We start from the raw sequence: 20,834 nt of genomic DNA, 5'->3' as shown, positions 1-20,834 counted from the left end.
TTAAATAGTATCCAAGCTGAGATAGGAAAGATCAAATGGGGTTATTTCCACATATTCTAGAAAGCTTATCTAAAACAGAGAAGACAACTAATAGGAGGTTTCAAAGACTGAACAGTACCCTAATGACAAGTAAAGTAAACTTGAAAAGGTTTTCTTCCCACCTGGATTGCTCCTCTGACTAGAGCTGGGCGATATGAGATTTTTTCATATCACGATATGTTTTTTTCATTTCAGGCGATAACGATATCTATCACGATATAAGCCAAATAACTATATTTGTTAGATTTAAATGTGCCGTTGCTCACAAGTAAAATGTGAAATAATCAGCAGCTTGTTTTTAAATATTTATTTCCCATAATAAGTTCAACAGGGTAGATGTACTTAAGGAACATGAGACTTTTTCAGATAAATAAAGGCAAATATTGCAAACTACACAAAAGGCAGCCGCTAAAGCGTTTAAGTTTCAAAATAGAACAAATGAAACAGACTAAATTGTCAATTCCACTTAGAAACAAAATATTAATTCTAAAAATAAATCTTAGTTTGTTTTACAGAAGAACAGACAAAACTGACTAACTTTTGTCAGTATCAAATAAACTGAGAACTAAAAGGAAATTCTCAATCTCTCCTTGTTGTATAGCTGAGCTTTTCAAACAGTTTTAACAGTTACTTTAGTCTGACAAAAGCCGAATGACGAATTAGCGCTTCCAGTCAGAGACTGAGGCTACGTCCATGGGTACACGGGTATTTTTGAAAACTGAGATTTTCCGTTTTCGTTTTAAAAAATAATCCCATCCACACATAAAGGCAGAAATGAAGGAAAACGCTGCTATGAACATGCCAAAGCAGCAGGTGGCGCTAGATTCCTAACCGTGCAGAAATGTTGGCCAATCAGAAGTCTAGAAGCCTCGGTGGGAAAAAGTAAACAAAGCTGGGGCATAGAAGCAGAACCGAGTCGTATGTGTGGAGGGACAGTAACTGTGTGTATATGTAAGCATTTAAACACTGCAGAGAGTAGAATTAACAGTATTGTAGAAATTCATTTCACCGAAACAATAACGTGGCGCACAGTGTGACGCATGCACCAGTTTATTGTATTTCCAGACTTGCTTTCGGCACAATTTACAGTGCACGCTAGGGCTGGGCGATATGACCCAAAATTCATATCTCGATATTTTTTAGCTGGATGGCGATATAAGATATATATCTCGATATATCTTTTTTTAAAGCCATAAAGTAAGAACAAAAAGAGAGTTCTTAGTCAAAGCTGTGTCCCAGATGTCACACAGGCACTTTTATTAACATAGAGCAGATGTACATAAAATTTACTCAAAAATAAATTATGAGCATTTATTAAATAATAATGCTCCATAAATAAAAGAAAACAATGTTGTTTTTGTGCATAACAAAAAGCTCACAAATGTGCAGTCAAAATGTAAAGTAAAAGACGAGCACTATAACAAAGACAGATTTCACAGCTGCTCTGTTCCCAACTTGTACTGCGTGACTGAAAGCCTGGAGTTTGTAATCCGCTTCGCAACCACGTCTCTTAACAGGTGCCATTTATGGTCCTTATACACAGTAAGGTAATATTACGTTGAAGCACAGTACGTATCACTCCGCGAGGCTCAGCCGTAATGCTCCGACAATCCATCAAGCGGTGCAGCTCCGTAGCTTACCAAAGTCGTACTAAAACATTTTTTGACAGATTGCTGAGCGCTGTGTTCCACATAAAATCGGTTCGCGGCCATCAAGCACAACCAGAATTCATACATAAGGCGCGCTGTCAACTTTTGAGAAAATGAAAGGATTTTAGTCCGTGCAGCACCTCTGGGCTGCATGGCGTTAGCGTGGTTAGCTCGTTAGCGTGGTTAGCTAGCTAACACGTTGACGCCGTCCAGCCCCACGCACGGGGCGATGCGCAGTAACTCGTTAACGGAGATTTGCCGTGTCCATCTTGTCGCTTCCTGCAGGTGAAGCGATGGGGGAGGAGGGGGAGTTGTGTTCAGTGAAGGAGAGGCGAGGCCGAGTAACGTTGCGTAAAGACGAAAGTGGACGAAAGAAAGGCAAACTTGCGGCTCCGCAAGTATAATTATAACGTAACATAGACTATATCGATATAAAGGATATGGTCACATCTTATATCTCGTATAAAAATATATCGATATTTTTTAAAAACTCGATATATCGCCCAGCTCTAGTGCACGCTACTCTGTTTTTTGTCAGACTTGAAATAGCCGAAATACCTTCAAACTATGGAACTTCTATGGCTCTTCCGTTCGACAATCTCTCCGGCATTGGAACCATCATCTGTTTTCTCTTCGGTCACGCTCGGTTGATTTTTCTAGTCGGCACACTCATTTCCTCCATTATGCGCTGGCTCCATTACCTGCTGGCTGCTTCCCAAACAAACACACGTGCGGCTTGGCACTTGTGCTGTACGTAACAAGTCACGCGACGTGACGCTGCGGCTGTGATTGGTTCGGCTCTGCGCTACTGAATTTGGATCGGCTGACCTTTTTTTTTTTTTTTTTAAGAGAACAAGAGCGGCGAGGTCTATCGCGATAGCTTAATTTCTCTATCGAGTAAAAGTTATATCGCGATACATATCGTTATCGTTCTATCGCCCAGCTCTACCTCTGACGTCCCATGCTGTATCTCCCCTAGAGCAAGACACTTTTCTGGCTTGTTGCCTGCAGGTGCTCTCATGACATAGGCCTAGTGGTGTAAATGTAAAAAGAAGTGTGGCTGCATGCAAAGGATTAGAATGACAAAGTAGAAGATTTGTTTCGGTTTTAGCAAACGAATGACCAAAGCTGTAGTCATGCATCCATTCTTTTTTCCCAGCTGTGTAAAGATTAAAGTTGTACTAAATAAAAATGTATTTTAACATGGGGCCGAGCAACTCCAAGTAACTAAACAATTATGCGGATCCCTTTAGTGTCATTCAGTGCACTGTTTATGTTTTATGACCTGTATTGCTTTGGTTCACTGTCACTGTTCTTAACCAGTAGATGGACTGGCCCGTCCTAAATGGGAGATAAATTAGGTGGTTTGTCAAACGAGTGGCAGCCTAGGCCTAAGCTTAGAAATATGTATCTTAGTCTGGTTCTTGACAGCTCCTGCCCTTGCTCCACAGGCAGTTTACAGTAACATGAAAACAAAACTGTTCTGTTCTGTTTAGTGCCACTTTAGAGCTACAACCATCTCGGGTTGCTCTATATTGCAAGGTAAAGAATTTACAATAATTTGAGAGAAGACCTTAAGAGGAAAATTCCCTATAATCAGTCACCTCGGAATATTGGGGAACTTTAACAGGACGAGACCTCAAGCAGAACCTGGCTCAAAGAGGGGCAGCCATCTGCTGCAACCTGATGGATGTGAGAGGAAAGAGAGAGCAACAAAAGGAGAGCCTAGATAGACAATGGCGAGGAATATGAAGTATACAAGAATTATTTAAATACTGAATTAAATAAAGCGAGACAAGTTGGGTGCTTGTAACAGACGGAAATAAATGGCAGATAATACACTATCTGGAAAAAGCAGAGGATCTCAGGAGCCACTGACAACTGAAAGAAACATGACGTTCTCTTGCACAGTGAGACAAAAACACCATAACATATCAGTGTCCTCCTCACACAGGATTTTCCCGTAATCTCACTTTACAGCAAACACTTCCTGCTAAGTTTCCGCAGCAAATCTGCAGGAAAACAAGAAAAGAAGCGCACATTTACAGTATGAGTGAGACTCTGTGCCTCACAGGGGTTAGTGTATTATTACAGCAAACACAGTGACACAGGTCTCTTTGTCCTGTTTCTTTATCGCTGTTTCGTCATATGTGGAAGTAGAATAAACATTATGTTACATCCTTTGGCCTGCAACTTAACGGTGAGACGACCCCCCCCCCCCCTTTCATTTTTGTTAAACAGCATCGACTGTGCCCCGGTTGGGAGCCAGACAAAGGGGCTCCTTTGCAAGCTTGACTGCTGGGCTTGTGCTCCAGCTGACGGGCTGCAGCAGAGACACAACTACTATTGGGACTGAGGTATATATAGAACATCAGGATGGGCTTCCTCTGCCCTCTCTCCGCCCATCTGCCTCTGTGGTTTTATAAAAGAGATGTTGAATGAGGCAGGTTATTGTGAACATGCTCACAGTGGTGCAATAAAAATCAATTCATTAAACCCTTGGCATGACAGTGCTCCTGTATCTTGTATTATTATTAGGCCCTGGAAAAAAAAAGATAAGGCAGTCAGTGCAATATATAGTCTTGAGTGTGCTAAACAAGCTTATAGAGGAAGTATTCGTTTGATACTGTTGTGGTGTAATTAAAATAGTTTTGATACCTAGCTCTCGTCTTTAATTCCTATTTTGGTGATTTCCATTATGAAGCGCACACAATACGATTAAAATTAGACTTCCCGGAGTGGAAGGCATAACAAGTGTTCAGCATGCCAAGGTGACACACACAGACTTCTCTTGTTTGCGCTGCAGCCTTTTAAAGCTTTGTGAATTTAGACTGGAAGAATAGACTAGCTTGGATGAAACTTTAATGAGACTGTGCTGCGGCTGTGACAAGAATATACAGCCGATTAGAAGCACAAATGGTACAAGAGATGACAAAACAAAGCGACCACGCGTATTTGAAACAATGCAGCCCAAAATGGAAGAAATCAGGTTTTTCACTTTAAGCAGACGTACCGATTGTGTGGGTGTTGTTGTATTTGTTGTGTAAGGGTTGAGGTACACACTGGCACTTGTAGTTCAGTGGGGTTTTTTGTACAGTTCAGATGTAGGGGTTGAGCTAATGTGGAAAAAAATAGAACTTTAGGAGTGCAACAGAAACATGTAGCACAAATGCAAACCAAACTACCGGCACTTTTAACAATGTCCAATTTTATTACAGTTAATAGTCTTAAAGTAGCTATAAATAATGTATCTGTATTAATGGATCATAACTGGATGCTTATCAGAGGGATTATAATAATAAAACCACAAAGAGCTATAAGGTTTATGGCTTCATAGCCTACAACATTATTTTTCGGTCCAGTCTCAGCAATGGATCCATATGAATAAATTCACATGTTACAGCAGCACAAGGCTCAATGAGAAAAAGTGAATTATTAGAAATATTAGATATTAGAAAAAAATGGAAAATAAATAAATAATGGTTTACAAAAATAGTTGCTATATACAGTAAATACAGTCACAGATATTTTTTTCATATGTATACTGAGTGCAGTGGGGATGATAACATATATATGTGTATACTGGGGCAGGTATCTATTTTTCTTGATACTGCATAGTTTGCAGCACTTAAAATACAAAGTTAAGGCTAGCTGGTGAGGCCAGAATAGTTAAGCTAGAGTTAATATTGATACCTGTTTATTCACATGTAGTTTCCGCTGCCCCCAAGTGGCTAAAAATCTTTTTATTTAGGTTTCGAAAATATACAGAAAATAATTTAAACTAACAATATAACTGCATGAAAATTGTAGTGTTACTGTACCATAGTTCTTTTTTGGGAATAGTGAAAATAAAATAGAATAATGCTGTTTTCACATGAATCCTACCAAAAAGCTGCAGGAAAACAGTGAAGGAGAGGTGACAATGTCATCTGCTGTGAGGATAGTAAGCATTCAGTTTAAGGAGCAGACATGACTTGGTATTCCTTTCAGCTGCCTGTAGAAACCCAAACCCAACCGCACCCATAGAAGCAATAGCTGTGATCCAATTAGATCTTGGTTTAGGTGCCCGTTTTATGGTTTCCCAGCATAGTTTTTCCTATATCCTTCTGAAAATAGCCATCCACCGTTGCAGAGTCATTGCACTTCTGATTGTACAAAACAACCTGAGCATTAGGGTCGATAAGAGGCAGGAATCAAAACCAAAACATTGTCTGGAGCAGAGACAGCTTTAGATAGCAGGATGTTTATGAGTCATCTGTTATGTTTTCTATCTGTCAGAACCACAGAGTATAGTGTTGCATGTGTGTGTGTGAGGGAGAAGGGAAGAGGGAGGAATGCTTCATCACTGCTCGCGCCATACTGCAGTGAAAGCTTTTACTGTCCTATCTGAATGGTGTTATACACTGAAGACATGGCACTGGATAAATAATGTAACCAGATGTTACAGTATGAAGCAGCAGACAACAGCAGTACACGGAGTACCAGTCAACCTCTCCCTGCGGTCTCTTTTCACTCACTGTGCTACCCCACAACCCCCGAGTCCTGCACATGGAAGCGCACACAGAGTACAGAACATCCAGCTCTCCGACACATGATGTCACATGAAAACCAGAACTCAGTCTTTTTATATTTTGTTCACCTATAAGTCACGTCTGATATTGACGACTTGTGATAAACAGCAGCTATCTGCCGCACACTTAAAGTGAGCAATTTAGTATTTATGATTGCTTATATGTTTCTTGGGTGTAATAAAAGATTTGAAGTTGAAGGTGTAGAGTGATGTCAACAATCCATTACACTTTGGCTTAAATCCACCAAGGTCTTCAGGGTCAAGCTAATGATTTATGCTATACAGGGCTATTAAAACTATGTTTCTTACTGCCATTGTTTGTACTGACAACATATAAGTATATGGTGGATGATATATGAGCAGAGATGGGCAGTAACGCGTTGTAATCTGATTACTTTTTTCAAGTAACGAGTAAAGTAAGGGATTACTATTGCAAAAACGGTAATTAGATTACCATTACTTTCACGTAGGAACGCTGCGTTACTGCGTTATTAAAACTGTGATTTTTTTGCGAGAATGTCTCATGACAGTGACGTAAGCAAGTGCAACATTCGTGAAAACAGCTGTGTGCAGATCAACAGTGGATAATATATCGAGTGCGGGAGCGAGTATGAGCTTGCAGCGTTTAAAGCGTGGAAGTACTGACCTTAGTTTAAGTTTGATTCCATAAAAAGTGACAAAAACATTAGCGTCCATCGTGCGTGGGAAGAAAACTTCTTTTTACAGCAAAAAACCCCCCTAAACTTCCGAACAAGCACCGAGAGCGCTACGATGTAATGGGAAACTCACAGAGAAACTCGCGGATTCTTCCACTGACCGCTGCGGCACACCTGCACCAGGGTAAACCTCCGCCTACCCTGCTCCTGCTTTACAGGTGAAAATAGAGCAAAAGGGCCGCTGAGTCTTTGACTTTATTTATTTTCTGCTGTGTTTTACTTGCATCTATTTGAATGAGTGAGTGTAAACACAAAAAAAACAATAATTTTATGTGCTGGAATGTGCAGAAAATAGGTTTAAATATTAAACAAATTTCTTCCAGTCAGAGAATGTTGCATATAATTAAATTTTTGCTTGATGCATAAAGTTAAAAGATTAAAACTAATAAAACAAGTTTTAAAAAAGGGACTTTTCCATTTGATTACATTTTGTATGATGGATTATGTAGAAAAGGTAGAATTGGGCTGAAAGATCTATCGCTTTATCACCTCTTCAGGTTGTAAATCGTGTTTTTAAAAAGTAACTAAGTAACTAAGTAAGTAATTACTTTTGAAAATAAGTAATCAGTAAAGTAACGGGATTACTTTTTGGGGGAAGTAATCAGTAATTAGTTACTGATTACTTTTTTCAAGTAACTTGACCAACACTGTATAGGAGGACTCTAAATATCGCTTTTCTTTGTTGTGACTTTGTTATGTACATTACAGTACCAGGTAATAACAGCTTAAATTTTGAATACATTCTGAATATGCTTTGATTTGATTCTAGAAGAAAAATATCAAATCAAAAATATTTGTGCTAGATATTTATTACATAACATTTAAACTAATTTTACAAAAGAATGAAATGAATGCAACACATGTACTATATCCACATGCTTAAAAATAATTTAAAAAGTAAAGGATGTCAGGCATATTAAAACAGGTTTTAACTGGATGAATATTTTTCAGTAGTTCTGCTTTTTAAATAACTCTTAGCCAAGTGTTCTGTTGACCACCTTTGTCTCACTGCAACCAGATTTTAAATCCCACCATGACACCAGCACCATACTCTGGGATTATGCAGACGTGACTGGATGACAGTCTGTCAGTTCAGCACTTGTTATCTCATTTGCTTAGGCGCCATCTCTCGAGCCTGCTGAGGCTCAACAGAAACTGATTTGAGTCAGAAGGCAATGAGTCCAAAAAGGAGGAAAGAAAAAAGCTTAACTCAAATTAAATTAGACAATGCGATTTCCCAAATCACATTACTGATTAAATCTCAGTCTAATCAGCCCATATTATTAAACCCCAATTTACATAATTGCTTGTAAAGAAGAAATTTTCAAAAACATTTTAAAGCTCAAACATTGCATTTCTTACATATAAAATTGTGCAAGAGAATTAAAGACAAACAGGCAGTTATTAATCTTCCAGCACCTGTAGTCTGACTTTAACTCAGACTACAGTGGGTTTGTACCCACTCTGTTACGATGTTCGTTTCCTTCTTAACCGTGGCTTCCTGTGTGTGTGTTCACATTGTTCTGACCAAATGCCTCTGTGACCCACGTAGCACAAAAGGTGTTTGGCGGCCCGGCAGGTGACAAAGCACAATACTGAGGCTAAATTAAGTTTCCCTCCAGCAGCCAATTTTACGCTTGATAGTAAATATTTTTGAAGGCCAAGACCCAACATGCTCTGACTGATCTAACATGAGAGGTATTGCTTTTTTTCCCCTTAATGAGCCACACATTAATTCATACTGTTAGACCTGCTCACAGTGATCCAGTGCCAAGCTGGTTTTGCAGCAGTCACTTTAGCAAAACTGTACTTGGAAGTAAAACAGCTCAGGAGGCCGGTAGCATTACAGTGATGTCGATGGCAGCAGACAGTGGGGTGTACTGAGCCCATCTGGTCTGTTTGAAAGTGTGGCTGAGTAAAAGGAGAGGCGGTCGGGCTGTGGAATGGAGTGTGTGATGGATAGGGTGATGCATGCAGGAGGAGGGGTAGAAGATGAGAGTGCAGATTTTTTTTTTTTTTTTTTTTCTTTTTGGTGGGGGGAAGGAGCTCTCTTCCGGCAGAGTTAAATCTCAGGCTTGGCTGCCGCACACTGCTCTGCCTGTTTTCATACCAAGCACTCGCCTCTGGCTCCAAACCAGCTTCAACCAACCATTGCCTCCAAACCCCACAACTCACCCGTTCCCCCTCTTTCTCTTTCCTTCTTTCAGGCAATTGGCTCACCCTTGATTTCACCCGTCTTCATTTTACTGAATCTCATTCACTAGCTTCCATCCTTTAGCACTCTCTGTTTTTGATTTTCCTTACCTTCGCTTTCATTTTATTTCCCCAGTTGGGCTTCTTTTTCTTGCAGCCTTCCGGTAGTACACAGGGGTGTGGGACAGACCCAGGGCCTCCAGGTTTCCATAGTGATACTTTGTGTCCTGATGTCATTAGTATTGACAGTGTGCCGCTAGACCAAGCTGTCCTGGCGCACAGGGCTGTTTACTGTTTACCTCAAACTTAAGCCATTAGCTGTGAGATTAGTACGTGTGCCCCGCAGATGTGTGTGACATATTTCAGTGTGTCTGATTGCTGCTATTTTACATTAACATAGCACTTGAGTGGAAAAGCAACAGTTTGAACATGTAACATGTGATTGTCTGAGCGTACTGGTTTTCACTGTAAGCAGCAGGGTCAGGTTCCAGGAGCTAGATTTGCCAGGAAGAACCTCCGCATGGAGGAAATGGCTGTTTCACAAAGAAACATCCTATCTGTCTGCCTCCTTGCTGTGTGATTACTGAAGCATGTCTGTAAGGCAAAACTCCCAGCCCGACTCCCCGCCTCGTTTCACATTCTCTCGGCGGTTTCACTCACTCGTCTGTCAGAGGAGATGGAGGTCCTCTTAGCGCCACTGCCCTTAAAAATCCATATGAATGTGTTTATCTGCATACTTGTGCAGCCAAGTGTATGGCCTCTAACATCTGTGGTGAACACTCAGAAATCACAGATCACAGGGCCGCTTCCACACGTCGACCTCTCGCAGCTAGTTCAGCTCAAAGCTCTCCTCCAGGCCCTCAGCTGGCAGCTTGTGCCCTCTGTGTCACCAGAGTAATTAGCTATGCTTTGTTTCTGAGGCCAGGGGTGAGCAAATTATGGATTCCATATTGATGCTGTCACATCACATGCAGGGAGAGCAGTACACATGCATACATGCACGAACCTGGCATGACCATGAAAAATGTGTAATCTTATACTCACATGTACTTCTTTTAATTCTTTGTACATGATGATACAGTATATGATAACTGTTCCTACTGACATGTGACCCACATCTTATACACACACACACACACACACACACACACACACACACACACACACACACACACACACACACACACACACACACACATTTAATTTATGTATAATTCATATCACATGGCAGTAGGGTGACCAGATCCCAACAAACTAAAACTAAATCTGAAGCAAAGAGTGTGTTTGTCTGAGACACTAAAGCTGAAAGTGAGTCCACATTGTGTATTCTCCATTTGTGAAATTGAAAAATAACACAGTCACCTTCCACCAGCTTCAAGTCCTAAGCAAATTCCCAGTGTTTGTTGTGGCTGGTCCATCAAATTGTGGCCAAATCAGTGTACCTGGTGACTTTTTGAGGGTGGCCTTGGAAGCAAGTAGACTTTAGAAAAGTTCCTGTCCCTAGGGTTGAGTCCATAAAAATTATGGGACATTTTCTCAATGTGGAACAAAGAATGAGAAGTTAAAATGCTGATACGCCTGATCAAAGTATATATATCTATATCTAAAGATAGATAGATATGAGGGGTGCAACGATACACAAAATTCACGGTTCGGTTCGATACTTTGGTGTCACGGTTCGATATTTTTTCGATACAAAAAAAAATGTTCATGCCTTTTTAATTTGTCATTTATTAAAATTATAAATATATATTTTAACTCAAAAGTACAGTTTTTAAATTTAATGTTGCTGAAAGAAAAAAGTAAGAAAAAAAAAATATATATCTCAGGGCTCGCAAAATTTCAAAATCCCTGGTAGCCCTTCGGGCAGGGACTCTTCAGTTTTTGGTAGCCCAAAATAAATTTCAGTAGCCCGAATAAAAAAGAGAGCAATTTTTTGATTGATGTTTTGTTTCCTGTTTTGTTTCCTTTACAATATTATACATTAAAGTATAATACTCACTTGCTCATCATATCTTGAGGCTTTATAACACAGCCTCACAAACCAAAGAGAGATTCATTAATGGCTACAGCCATCTTTTATATGCAATCTATATTTTATCAGAGAAAACTACTATTAACGTCTGCTGTCCTGGCAACAATTGCATCTCAAATCGTCATGAATCTATTAAAAAAAATCCACAAACTTTCTTGGGATTCAAGGATAAAATGATTAGATTTCAGTTTTAACCTCACAAAGCAAGTTCTTAGGAAATAACTCAAGAATCAGTGTGCTGGAAATAATAAACACATTTTTCAGAGAATTATGAATTGATGACAAGTTATATATTGAAAGAGTCAACGGTGAATTTCACTTTTATCTTAATTTGGCTTACTATATTTGACTGTTAATATATTTTATTTGTGTGTGTGTTTAATTAATTTGGTTCATTCACAGTAGAACAATAAAAAGGACACCTGTTTGTTTAATCATTTATAAATAACTGTTAATGCCCGCTTCAATGTCTGAACTGTGTTATGACCCATTATACTGGAACATTCACAAAAGTACTTGTTAAAATGACATCCATTACATTATATGTTTATGACATTTTTCTTTTTCGTGCTAATATTGGTATATTTCTCTGAATTCTAATATGGTTAAGGTCTGCTTTTTGTTATCTTTGACTAATTTATTCTACAAAATATATTCAAAACAAGGGATGCACTATAAAATTTAGTGTTTGAAAAAATGCATTTGCCTGCCAGCTGGTTACAAAATCAATAGCAAGATGGTTTTTTGTATTGTTTTGATTATTATTTATGCCTTTTTGCACCAGATAGACAAGTGTCAAATAAATAAAGTAATTACATCTTTGAATGTTGAACACAAATTCACCCCTCCCCCCTCCCACACACACACACACATACAATCAATGTGCCACGACTTTCAACCAGTCAATAGGTCTCTTCCAGTGAATGACCTTCTCTAAGCTTAGCATCACATGGAGACACTTTAGTAAATGAATAGTGAATACAAAAGGGCGAATAAGATGGGTGCATCACTGCTCAACAATGCACATGCACATCCTGCTTTTCTGGTCTTAACAAAGACAGGACCCAGCCTCATTTATCTTTAACAATGTAGGCACACTTATGTCCAAAAAAATCAATAAATATGTGAATGTAATAGTAAACAAACCCAAATTACACAGATGCATAACTGTGGTACTGTAAACTGTACAGGCTGACAAACAGCTTTTAGGGATCATGGCCGGAGTTAAAATAAGCTAAATCAATCTTAAATCGTTGCCTAGGTTCAAGCATGTAATATTAATTTTTTACCAGTTGGTGGTGCTATAAGATTATCTCCTTTAATACTGGAGCCTCGAGCACATGACATGCTGTCATTGTATGTTTAATCTTATTTTGTATACATTTGTGGATGCTGTGATGGGTGGATATAGTTTGTTGTTGTTTTTTATTAGATCTGTAATGCATATGAAAGATTTAGAATGATTTTAATATTTTATTTTATTATCCAAGTCTCATTTCACATCAACAGAGAAAGTGTTTTTGACAGCCAGCCAGCACGATAAGCAGACAGATGGACGGACCACTTTTGCCAGAAAGTCTCCTCACATCATGCTACATCAAAAATGGCAAATGCAGCTACGTTGCAACATAGATCCCACTCATAACAAATCAATAAATTAAATAACAAAGCAAAGCCCTGTTTAAATGAGAAAAAGGCTGTTTGAGCTTATTGACACCTACCTATTAGAGTGGCAAATGGCAAGAATTTACCATCACAGTGGTAGGGCCTGATCCCATCTTAAGCTCATCTTTAGGTGTGCGTGTCGGTTTCGGGGGTGGGTGGGTGGTTGGCGACTCTACTTGATAGAAAAGTGTGGATGGACAGCTTGCTACCCTGTGGGCACCACAACTACAGTCTATCTGTGATCCACGCTGGCAGCTGCTCTGCCAAATGGGATTTTCCTGGAGATTACAGCCTCTAAGTGTGACATGCTTGCATGTGTTTGTCTTTGTTGTTGACGGAGTGCGTGTGTGTGGACTATTGTAATAAAGCAATGTGCATTTGCGTGTGAGAGCTTGAGTCTGTGTGTGTGTGGGTGGGGGAGTCTTGAACCGAGGTGCACAGAGAACATGTTCTGTTGTCACATGGGGCTGGTTGAAACATGACTGAATGGCTGCAGGGAACCCTCTCTGGCAAGCTGTAGCAAAAAAAAAAAGAAGAAAAGAATGTTCAGATGTGGGGTCAGGCTATTTCCACACTGCTGCTTTTCTTGTTAGTAACAGGAGTTCTTCTTGAATAGACACTCCCTGTCCAACAAGCGTGATTACCTACATGCTGGCACATAACAGTGCTTCAGCATGGTACTACAGCACACACAGTAGGCATGTACATTACAACAGCGTATAATTGTGTGAAAGCTGGAAAAGAATTCCATTTACAGAAAAGAGTTTCTTTGTTTTGTTATTCTTAGTTTTTGATTGTTAGTTTGATACAGAGAAAATATTTGAAGACACAAAAGGCTGTGAAAACTCGTGATAGTCATTTTTTATTATACTGACTAGTTAATTCATATTAGAAGCAGCTCCTGAACTAACTCCACTAGCTTTTCTCTCTGATTTGTTCAAATGAAAGCCGAGCTATACGACATCTGAGAAACATTTTATAGAAATTGTATTTCCCCTTTAGGCCTTTTTCACTTTCTGCTAGCTTCAGCACAGTGCAGAGCTGTCCACGGTTCTGAACATAAGCTGCGCATTGATCCCTACTTGTGTATGGGTAGGTGGCTTTGTAGGCACTCACTAACCTGCTTAACCTACTTTCTACCAGTCGGTCTTTCATGCGTCCACACATAGAGGAAAGTCCTGTAGGTTAAATATAGCATACTTGACAACACACTGTGTTTGTCCAGTCTTTCAGGGCCGCACAGACAGACTTTGTTTTTGCTGTTTTCTCCCAATAAAGCGCTGATCATTTTCACTAATGAAAGCCAGCTTTCCTCCGAACATGAGCCCTCTGTGTTCTTCCCATTAACCCAACTAGTACAAAATGTGTTGGGACGTGCTTGAGCCTTTATAGAGATGAATATAACCAAAATAATGACATTTTAAGATCTTAATTGTCCAATTATGTGGACAGCTGTTGTGTTGCATTGCAATGCCAGTTCAATTGCAGTTACCTAGCAACCGTAGCAGCGCAATGCAATGATTTTCTGTTAAGTGGCACCATTTCCTCTCAGCAAGACTAGACTGTGTAGTCAGAAAACAAATCAAAATGTGTAGCAGCGTTGTAGGATTCTTCACCTGTCGGCCAATTTGTATGTTGCTTTATTGCTCGTAACATTTTAACACAACAAAGGCTATTATAAGTGTGTATATGTGTGTGTTTTGTGATTAGGGTACCTGCTTTATATAGATGCCAATGTGGGTCATGCATCCATGCCTCTGTTCTTGAGGTGTGTACATGCAAACACAATCATTTCGCTTGATTAATGTTCAACCAAAATGCTACGTCCTGCGCTAATCATTGTACATGCATTCTTTTCAATTAATTTATTATCAAGGGAGGCAGAGAGAGAGCGAAGGAGGGAGAGATAGAGAGCTAAAGGGGGGGGAGGTTGGGGGAGGGGACTAGAGAGTCAGGGGGAAACAGAAAATCCAGTCCTGCTGGTCTGAAGTCTCGGAGCAATGAAGCATTAGTCTCATCCTGATGTAATTGGAATGACACCAAGAGTAAAGCCTACTGATTTAGGGACAGCCTCTAGGCTTGATTTAATGCCCTCAACCAAAACTATACATCCATCTTTTTATCTTTCTCCCCTTCCTTCTTCCAGGCCCTGAGTTCTCCTCTGTTATCCCTCCCCCACCCTGACTCAATTCATTTGCCGACTACATGTATCTCCATCTGTAGTCTATTAACAGAAGAGTAGCAGCATTTTATATTACTTAAAGCCAGGAGGTTATAAACTCCCACTAGAGACTGTATTTTCCAGCTTTTTACCTTTTCTTTCTGGCATTTATGTGCTTGAATGGCAGTGTTTTAGTTTCACAGAGGTTACATTTAAAAACCGTATAAATATTTCCGTAGTAGACCGCAAAGAAAGGGCAGAATGAGAGAGCGTATCCAGGCCAGGTACTTGTTCCTTGGGGTTTGCTGCTACTCAGTCCCCTGACAGATGGACTGCCAGGCCAATCCTATTACCCCCGTGTGTTTAGCTGCTCTTAATGCCAGGGTGGGTTGCATGGCTAATGGCAGGCAATGAATGTTTGGAGAGGGAATTTAATGCCATTGAATGATTATCATCCTGATTTGTTGGGTAACACAGAAAAAATCTAAAACCGGTGAACAGACATTAAAAATTATGACCATAACAACTGTGTAGCTCAGCATGTTGTGCTCTGATACAGCTTGTCCCACTGAGGCATGTCATACGAAATCAGCTCAACTACTAAATAGGCTTTACTGTATATGTTTTGAATTACAGCTTTACCTTTCTACCTTAAAGAGGAAGAAAATGGCCTTTTTTAGTGTTTTTAATGTATTTTGTTTTATTTTGCATTTTGTGCTTTCAAACCTCTGGACTATTATAATATAATAATACAGTCCTTTCTTATGTTCAGTTAAAGCATCCTGGTCAAATGATGGCAGTTTTTAGGAACAGCTGTTTTGTGAGAATACCTGCTTCATAATTCTACAATAAATCTTGAAACAAAGTAGGTCAAACATTGCCTAGGGTTAAATCTTAATTCTGTAACCACAGCTTTCCTGAGTAAAATAATCCATAGTTTTCAATTTGCATGATTGTATGACTTCAGGCAGTTTAGATTTGCTTTCCATCACAGATTTTGTTGTGCTGTTCAAGGGACGGCAGCTATTCATTTAAAATATCTGAATGTATTAAAGCATTGTGGGTAGTGCTGTAAATCAATTAGCAATTATGGCAATATTGGATTTGAAGCTGCAGCAGCGAGCAGTTTTAGGCAGCCTCAGTCGGTCAGTCCACCACTTGTTCCAAGTGTCAAATAAATTGTCAAGAAATTTTGAACATGTCATGCTGTGAAATCTTTTATAGATATTATTATTGCTCAGCAGCTCAATCTTAATGCTCCGTTCATCATTAATCAAATGTCACGTGAACATGTTTCTTCATATTTGAATGAGTGCCCTGGTCATGTTGCATCCAGTTAAATGAACAGGTAAGACTATAACATTTGTGTTCTGCCTTCTGACATGGGCATGTTTCAGTCAAGCTGTGATGAACATGAACATAAAATGAATGATAGAAATTACTTGTGTGGAAAAAAAGCTGACTTTTAGTCTTACTCTGCCAGCACATCAGAGTTTTGACATCTGATGAAATATATGATAAACCAGCTCGATGGCCCGGGGCACAGTTTTTTGCGTCTTCATTTATGTTTCCAAATGGCGTGTCCCTATGACTGATCATCTCTTGACATTTCCCTCTGTGAAACCACGAGGTTCTCTGTTGAAACGCCTCCAACAGCTACTCAATGATATTCCATGAAATGTGGCACAGATGTTGTTTTTCCCCTCTGGAATAATTGTAATAACTTTAGTTACCTCTTCCTTTTGCACCATCAATTGAAAATGTCATGTTTATAGGAAATTTGATTTATGAATCACAAACCCTGCAAAACATTCCAGTCTCGTGTATACTGGTAGTTGAAGAACGATAGCATGTCAGTACATTGAAATAAATAGTGAACATGCTAAAAAGCATCACTAGATTACTTCACTTCCAGCCACACTGGACCAACAGGTCAACAGCGGTTCTTATAAACGCCGTCTCCATGCTGCACTGACTCACCTTCAACACCTGGGGACATATGCAGGATTGTTGTTTGTAGACCTCAGCTCTGCGTTTGATATAATCATGACCAAACTGCTAAATCTAGCTATCGGTGATGACACATGCAGGTGGATCAAGGACTTAACAAATCTCTCAGAGAGATGATCGAGATTTTGTTATATAGCCGTACAATAACAAATAAAGGTATTCTAGTAGCATTGTGTCTAAGATTTGACATGACCAATTTACAATCAAGATAACTGGTGTAAAATAAATTATTGCATTTTCAGCCCAAACTATGGTTACCTTGCGTATATGCTTTGGGATTTATTTACCACAACCTCCTATTTATTGGATTAACTGATGACAATAGTCAATATCTTCGCCTATTTAAACCTGACATTATCCACCGATCAATACACTATTGACTGAAGTTCTGAGATATGAGGTAATTGCAATGAAGGTGTAGAAGTATAGGGAACTGTGCCGAACAGCTGCGGTGTTCTCAAGTATCTATATGTAAAAGCGTATGCATGCGTTTTTTTGGTATGCAGACAGCGTCTTTGCCTCCTGTAGCCCTTCACCGGAATCCCCGGGTCAAGCAATTACAACACATCAAGGAAAGCAATTGGCCATGACTAAAATATCATTGCCACGTGATTGTGTCCCTATGTTTGGTGCTGCTGGAGTCTAATTTAACCCACTTTGTCCACACGATCGAGGAGAATTGAGGACACGCTCTCCAATTCTGGCCGCCCCCCAGAGCATTTCCTACAAGTCTGACACGCAGCAGCTGGGCTGTAGACGCTCAGTCACTAGTGTCTTACCCAGTGGAGTGGGAGATGGGGTGTAATGAGCGAGAGAGCTGAGGTAGCGGAGGAGAACAAGTAGCTTGGTGTTCTGAGGAGGAGGACAGCATCAATTGAGCCGCGGGGTGAAGAAACTTGGGGCCTTTTGAGTGAAGGCTTTGAGAATATGAGTGTATCAACCTGTAATTACTTTCTTAGTCACATTATGAAGTGCTGGAGGGGAATGGAATGCAGGTAAGGACTTGTATGCACAGCGAATGGGACAAAGGCAGGAAGAGAGGATATTGTATGGATGTTGTAGCATTGATCCCAGGCTCTGGCTCCAAGCAGCAGTCTCCACTTATTCCTTCATTATACAGTCAAATATCTGTGCTTTAACCATGTTTCTGCCTCATAATTTTCCCCCCTCAACTCCCAACAAAATCTGACAAAACTGAACCGCTCATCCATGTGGCTTCATTCTATAAAACCCTTTTGTCTCGCCGATTCCATTTCAGTTTATTCGGCCTGCTCAGCTGTGACTTAGCCAAAGTCTTTGTTGAAGAGGAGGGCTTTGTGTTTCTTTTGTCCCCGTATATCCTGTTTAAATATTGATAGAGGTGGGAAATGCTATTGACCACTCAGTTAAATCTAAGAGGGTCAAGGATGGCAGCATTTCTCTGCTGATTTCATTAAAGGTGTGGAGGACTGTAAATATGGAAACGTGAACCACGAGTCCTCACGGATGCTCCAGCAGCCTTCATTATCCCCCTGCATGGATAATGCCCCGTAATGTATTCTGATGGAGATGGAGTTTGGAGGTTGATGGGGTGTAAAACAGCATGTGTAGGAGGCCCCTGTCTTTTTTGCTATGTGCAGCATGCCTCCCTCACAGCCAGATCCCCATTAGTAGAGGAGAAGAGGATTGGATGTGCAAATGGTCCTGTGGATTAGAGAGCTAATGCATTTAGTAGAGGGGGCTCCACAATCTCTGCTGATGCTATGTGCGCTGAGGCTTGTGCAGGGGAGATACCCAGTCCCTTTGTGGTACCAAAGAGATTTAGCGTAAAGTGAGTAGATAGAGCTGAGATGCATTGCACTCTGATGCTGCACACACACACACTCATTAAAGATTATGATTTGACCAGAAGAAGCTTCGTTTTGTGCGTCGTCATTAAACTCAGCAGTGAAATCAGATCTTTCCCGAAAGAGCCGCAGATGGTGACCTTACTAATCTAATTAATCAGCCTCTGGTTATTTTTTCTTATTCTTTCTAGTCACCTCTGTTCTCTAGTTTAAGTTCACCTTTCCTTCTCTCTGTCTCGGTCTTTCTGCTTTGTGACCCCTCTCTGCCTTTAATTTCTGAATCCTCTGTCATGTGTTCGGACAGAAATGTGACATGTCATGCACCTCATAACACATCCATCCAAACCTCAGTGTTGTGGCTTGAATAGCTGTTTTTAGGGTCTTAATTAGAAGAAAAGTAACACAAGCCACTGCAGTGCATAGATGCCTCTGAAGCAGAATGGAGGAATGGTAGTTTAAGAGCAACCTGCTACCAGTGACTTTACACCCACACACACACAAACCTCGGTGGTTCAAAAATCTGTGAACAGATTTTGAAGTCTTTACTAGTCCTGGTGGTTCAACTGAGCGTCACGTTTGCTGCTTGTAGGTTTTTAAAGAGCCAGCCGTCAAGCAGCAGGGAGGGGCCCCTGCTGAAGCGCAGCAGCAGAGTGGGCAGCTACAGTGAAGCTCTGCGCTATCCGGCACAGTGAGTCAGCTGAGCTGCAGGGATCGCAGGCGCCGGGCCGTTTCGATCAATGAATGAATGAGAAAGAGCGAGGAGACCATGCAGAATCTGGATCCAGAAAAAGTGGAGATGCATCGCTGTAGGCTATGACATGGAAATGCGGAGGTGATCGGAGCAAGCTTGTTGACGCATAATCCCGCCCGCCCCGCTGGCACTGGGAGGGGAAAATCTCGCCTGCCTAAACTCCAGTCCTCCAGAACAGATTTACGGAGTGCGCCCATGCTGCTGCTGCTACTTCAGGTTCAACCTTCAAGAACACGTTTATTGAAATCATCATCAGCTCTAAGCTGCAGGTTTTCCGTGCTGACATTTTTGGGAGATACGCGTTTGAAGAGTTCCCTGAGGCAGACGCACCTATGACGCGCTGCAATAATTAGGCTATTAAATCCACTGTTGGAGTCGACACTGTCACTGCGTTGCGGACGGTCGGTCTGTTGGATGCCACCCGAGGTGTGGACAGGACCTGCCCCGTGCACCGTCGTCATCACAGGTATTTGATCGCGATTGTGTTGATTACACCGGAGATCTGGAGCCATGACAGGCCCCCCGCTGGTCCCACAGCCCGCCTGCTGACGGTACCGGGCAGGATGGGAGCAGGTCTGCCGCTTTCAGGATTTCGAATCAGCCGATTTTTCAATGGAGGAGGAGAGTGACACCCGGAAAATCAACAACAGCTTCCTTCGCGACCACAACTATGCAACCGAAGGTATTTTGATGTTGAAAAGAAACACAGTTTAAAGGTGTTTGACAGTAAATAACCTGCGGCTGTAGCTAAAGGGATGCTAATATCACAGCAAGAAATTGGTCAATCTAATTATTAAGTAGCCCGTAAATGACAGCAGGTTACACATAAGATGGCATAAATAGATGATAAAAATAAATATCCTCATGTTAGGCTATATAATGATGCTGTGCGGGGACTATTAAATGCATAAAGGTGGGATCACTTAAAGCTCGTTTAATCACCTTAGTCACAGAATAAGCTGGGGTTATTACGGGAACATTCTGGTCATTTGTGGTGAAGATCCAGTGAGAATGTAATAACTGGGCAGGATGGGGTGGTTTCCCATCACCGGTTAGCGCTATAATAAGCATCTTGATCAGAGTAATCAGGGTTTTTTTAATCTGTTTGGATTGTTCCTTGTAGAGGCACCAGTACAGAATGTTTTATTCCCTAGTTTCTGAGTTTAAAGAGAATGTGTGAAGTAGTGGGAAAAAATGTATTTTTTTTCCTTCTGTGTGC

At 40.6% G+C, this 20,834-nt stretch overlaps 1 protein-coding gene across 2 annotated transcripts in view; it reads left to right on the top strand.

Moving 5' to 3' along the window:
* ppp2r2ba (protein phosphatase 2, regulatory subunit B, beta a) overlaps positions 1 to 20,834 on the top strand; it is a 44,875-nt gene that overhangs the window by 4,410 nt on the left and 19,631 nt on the right. Inside the window, exon 1 of one of the 2 annotated variants that reach the window (XM_026189242.1) lies at positions 16,352 to 20,297. The exons of the other annotated variant lie outside the window; for it this stretch is intronic. Coding sequence (XP_026045027.1) covers positions 20,228 to 20,297 — 70 coding nt within the window. The 5' untranslated portion in view covers positions 16,352 to 20,227. Of the gene's footprint in view, positions 1 to 16,351; positions 20,298 to 20,834 lie in introns of those variants that run through there. 2 annotated transcript variants of the gene reach the window in all.

Source organism: Astatotilapia calliptera, chromosome 2 (genome assembly GCF_900246225.1).
Source record: "Astatotilapia calliptera chromosome 2, fAstCal1.2, whole genome shotgun sequence".
Lineage (NCBI taxonomy): Eukaryota > Metazoa > Chordata > Actinopteri > Cichliformes > Cichlidae > Astatotilapia > Astatotilapia calliptera.
The sequence above is the reverse complement of the archived record's forward strand: the minus strand, read 5'-3'. Positions and strand labels throughout refer to the sequence as shown.